The 4899-nt window shown below is 48.6% G+C and overlaps 1 protein-coding gene across 1 annotated transcript; it reads right to left on the bottom strand.

The window, feature by feature from the left end:
- Positions 1-3725: 3725 nt before the first annotated feature.
- On the bottom strand, positions 3726-4319 carry K489DRAFT_399878 (uncharacterized protein; the record flags this gene model as incomplete). The annotated part of the gene is made up of 1 exon (XM_033606976.1): positions 3726-4319. One exon carries the CDS (start codon positions 4317-4319, stop codon positions 3726-3728), a length of 594 nt encoding a protein of 197 aa, XP_033460951.1.
- Between the last annotated feature and the right edge of the window lie 580 nt (positions 4320-4899).

The following is a 4899-nucleotide window of genomic DNA, read 5'->3' as shown; positions in this document are numbered from 1 at the left end:
AATGAACATTCAGTTATTCTTATTTATACTATCTCGAAAAGGGAGAAAACCCTACTCATTTGTATTACTAGAGCGATTCAATCAAAACTTGCGTTTCTTGCGCGATTCTCGAAAGTTACAATCAAACTTAGCCTGCTAGGATATCTGTTGCCCGAAGTGGCAACGGCTAATCCTTTTCGGCGTCCAATGTAGCGCGTAGTGTACGGCTCATCGACATGTCGCTAAGCACCTGTTTAAGCTGTAACTATCGTTTCTTTCTGTGCTGCACGTCGAGTGAGCTCTTCTCAGGCATAATATAATTAGTCTATCCAGCACTATGTAACGGATGTCCTTTCACGAGCGCTTCCTTAAGACGTAATAGACAAGTATATCGCTGGCCCTCAAGAAGATCTTTAGTCCCATCTCAGATTTCCTATAGTGGAGAATCTCATTTACATTACAAAATCACTCAACGTCGTCTTAATCACACTCAACGGTAGGTAAGAGGTGATACAACGAGAGAATAGCAACCTCGCATTCAAGTTGCACTGAAGCCAGCTCATTATCTAATGGCCCTCCCGGCGTTGCGAGCCACCCTGTGTTACGAGCCGGTAAATCACATTTTGATTTACAACACTCTACACTAATGTCGCAATGAGACAGTACCGGTGCCGTATAATTGCTCGCTGTGCTAGCATCACATCCTATAGTTAGTCAAGAGATCTATTAAGTCGTTATGCTGCTATTTACGATTCTGCGTCTGAGTAAAATTGGATCTCGTCGGCTGATTACATGGTTCTTGTCCTGCTTTCCTATTTATGTATGCTGACCTAGCTTGATGCCTCGTTCTGCGCTTGATCAGTCTCTAGTCTACACCTGCTTGTGAATCGAGTGAAGTGCTGTGTTCCCGAGCAATTATTGAGCAAATATTGCTCTGAAAGTATTTCTACGCACAATCGTGCAACGTATGTGGCGTCGAACCATTCTCGAAACGGATGCCTACATACTACATACGAGCTGCACCTTCTACTAGTATCAAAAACGCGCATCATCCACTACCAGGGTGTGGCCTCTCAAGCAGTACCTATCAGGCAACCGTCCTAAGGGGTTGAGAAAGCACTAACATGCGCCTTAGTGTTGAGTGTCAGCACAGTTCCGCTCTTTGCTAGTCCGAATCAGTATCGACGAATCAGAATGGGAAAGCTACTTTGTTCAAGACTCACGAAACTTCGATTATGTATTAGGTGAAGGTTGCGGAGATCCGGATACACTGTAGCCGCGGTATACGATTCCAACCTCAGCATCCTGAGTCTATGCCTCGTCGACGAATAGCATTTCTCTCCGGAGAGTAGCATTGTCGCGGCATTGAACTGCACCGTGATCCTTGAGCGCTTTATGTGCTGCTCTGGAGATCGCAATCGATTTTGGGCGATAGCGTTCAGCCAATGTCTCAGGGGTCGTAGTCTTATAGCGGAAGGCTCCATATAGTCTATCGTCCCAAGGTTTCTCATTGAGTACTATGAAGGCATCCTCCAACTTCTCTGACACTGGAAAATCATCGCCCGGTTCTTCGATTTCCCCCAATATAATACGCTATAATAACTATACCCGTACAGACACGATCTGACGGAGGAGTATTATTGCTGTAGCCGTCTTCCAAGAGTGGCCTAATAGATCTTGCTAGTGACAGTGTAGATTTGTCGCCCTTTGTAACGTAAAGCTCCAGGATTGTCCTTAAAAGCTTCGGCCTTGCGCTTGAGAATTCTGTCTATATCACTCGGTATCGCTGCGAGCAGCAATTTTGCGCGCCGTCCCAAGTTCGCTTCCTCTCGCGTCTGTGAGAGTACATACTTATAGACTCGAATAGGCTGCTCGACTTCGTGGAGCACGGCCTCAATCCGTGTCCGAGCAAACTTACAAAAGTCGCGCCTACGTTGTGCTAGAGCACTCGTGGGCAGCGTCTGTACATTATTTGAGTATGTACTATTCGCGGGTCGAGATCTGACGACGACTGAGGTGCAATTCGGCTGTAGTAACAAATTGATTTGGGCTTCCTTTGAGAATCTATATAGCTAGATCACACGAAGCACGTGCATAACACAATCGGATAGTTGATAATAGACTATCTTCGATAACATAAAGGGCGAATTGAACTTATCTGAATTGTTACGTTGATCTATATACGGTAGGGTCAGATTCTTGAATGTTCTCTGCGAGGCCCAGGAGAGTGTAGGAATCTGTACTTTAAGAGCTGAATTCGGCAAGCATGCAGGGGTTGTTCTTCAAGGTTGTACCGTCCTGAGACAGTTATTTGTCTGGTTACGACAGCTGCTGGTTGTCGATTCTGGCAGTCTTGCCGTCAGGCTATTTCAAACGGTGCAGGATTCTTCACACCTTCTCTACGCGCGCGCGTCCGCCTTATAGCGAGATTCGATAACTTTGCCGTTACTGATCGGCTGGCCAGACCTGGATGACCAGGCTTTCAAGTGTTAGGATAGCGGCAATTGAGACATTTATGAGGCTGGTTATCTAGAGATTTATCGACGGCTGTTTGTAAGACTGTCTGGTCGACCGCCGACATCTCGCATTGAGCTCGCTCCCCATTCGACTTACTGTTCTTGTCTTCCCGATATTCCTCGGACGTTGTAAAGGGTCGGTAAGAGGCTAGTCTTTGGGTCGGGGGACAGAGGTGTAGTCGATGTAGTCGTTGTGACTAATAATAGATACAGGGGTGAAGATATTCCTAGAGTACCGTAGCGATCATTTATGTGATCGCGGGCCCGCTCACGTTCGAGCTAAAGGGCTGCGACTATCGGTACGCATCTAGCTACGATTGTAGCAGTGCAACCGTCGCATCATTTCCGTCTTCCTTGCGGAATAAGATACAAGGGTGTCGAGTACAGGATCCTGCATTTAGCATTAGACTGAGGATGTTTCGCATAGACCATCCGCTGAACTCGTGCTCGGGAAGCGTTAGAGGGAATGCTCTTTCGTGTACTCCTTTTAGGCGGCCGCGCGATGGCGGTGTCCTGATGGGGCAGTGCAGGGCAGTGTAGAACACTTCTAGCTGATCAAAGTACCCCTGCGAGGTCGATGCAGGGGTGCACGCATTCTCGCACGAACTAGCCACCTTTTCTTCCTTCAACTAGTGTGGTCTTGAGGACACCACCGCACTTATTGCGTTCCCTGACTCGAACGGGAATGGTCTTTTCATTACTTGTCGAGACAACGCCGCAAAAACGTGCATCAAGAAACACCTTAGTCCTCCCCCCGATTTTGATTTTGCGATCGAGTGCGGAAGAGTGGATAGATGAAATGGTGGTTGCCTACAGGCCTGTTGATTACCGCGGTCATTGCAAAGATTATGCAGAAAGCGACGAGGGCCTTGAGCGATGTCCGTGCAGGATTCCAGACGCCCCCACTCCGCTTGCAGCGGTCACCTTCTCTGGCAAGGTTAAGGTGTCGAAGTGATTCACTCCTACGCTTCCTCGAAGTCGACGGTCGTTGACCTAGGAGTCTGAGTTTCCTATGGGCTGCTTGCGCAGATGTGTGCAGGGTTGGATCTTCTCACTAGTTGCTTCAGACGTGCGGACCTGCGGGTCCTGCCAATGCTTGATCTTGCGACGTTTGGACCTGCGGGATTGGGCGTCCCCGTCCTCGTCAGGCTCGCTCCTGGGGCGTTTTCGCGAGGCGTCGCGTGTTAGAGCTTTTTCCCTCGCGGTTTCAGCCGTCCGACAGGCAACCGACTAGCAAGACAGATTATGTTCGCCGGGCAACGGAAGCACTACAGTACTGGCGTTTGAGGACACATCAGAATATGCAGGTGACAAGCATCTCTGATGGTTTCGCCACTGGCCAATGTTGAATGTCCCGTGATCTTGTACCGAATCATCATATACGTAGAATGCGTAATTCGCTATGAGCACATCGGACAGATTTGAACCGCACTCCTGTAAGTCTTCGCTATCGCCGAGTAAGGATCGAGGGATCCATCCTCCACGCTCGAACGGACTGGCTTGACGCTTTATTGAGTGTGGTTCGCTATAGGCGGCGGTTGAGGGGCTTTGAGCCTCAAGATGCATTGCTACATCAGGCGAGATGAAGCTACGATCGCGCTTTCGGTTGCTGATTCTCGGTAGAGGGCTTGTGTTGGAGTCTTTCTTTACTTCAACATCCTTAAGAGATATCTGTGGGCCAACTGACGGCATAGTCGAGAGGGGGATCGCAGGGCTGTTTGGACTGTTCGGTTGGGTTTGTTCAGCGCCGATTGTAGCCTGTTCGAAGTCGCTAGAAGAGGTGACCTTGCTCTCGAATTCCGTATGCATGTCGGTGTTCTCCATCTCTAGATAATACCTAGCCTCGTCTGCGACTATGTCGAGATTGTTACGATTGTACGGCGATTTTAGTAACACTGCCGCGATCTGCTGGGATCCGCAGGGCAAAGACGGCGGATGTTTCGAACAGCGATCGGGCTAATTACCGTCTTAGTAAGGATTGAAGAACCTTCCCTGCTTGCGCCTCTCGGTTTTTATACTATCGTAATACGGGAATTGCGGTATAGCTTTTGCTTCGAAGAGGCCTTTAGCTCGGCGCAGATCCTACTAGTCCGCGGGCGAAGAGATAGGATGTGTAATTATGGCTCAAGATTAATCAAGGTCCTTTGTCGGCGTGATTTTTGAAAAAAGGAAGGACGGTATAAGGTAGGGAAGCGAAAAAGAAGGCAACCGAGGTATGTGCATATCTAAAACCTTAATGCAGATACGATATGAAATGCGGCGCCAGGAGATGATAAAGCCCTCGCTTGAGATGTATCGCCGGAAATGTAGTTAGGGTTAGGGTTAGGGTTAGGGTTAGGGTTAGGGTTAGGGTTAGGGTTAGGGTTAGGGTTAGGGTTAGGGTTAGGGTTAGGGTTAGGGTTAG

This window comes from Dissoconium aciculare, assembly GCF_010015565.1.
Source record: "Dissoconium aciculare CBS 342.82 unplaced genomic scaffold K489scaffold_4, whole genome shotgun sequence".
Taxonomy (NCBI): domain Eukaryota; kingdom Fungi; phylum Ascomycota; class Dothideomycetes; order Mycosphaerellales; family Dissoconiaceae; genus Dissoconium; species Dissoconium aciculare.
Note: the sequence above shows the minus strand (reverse complement) of the source record. Positions and strands in the feature narration are given on the sequence as shown.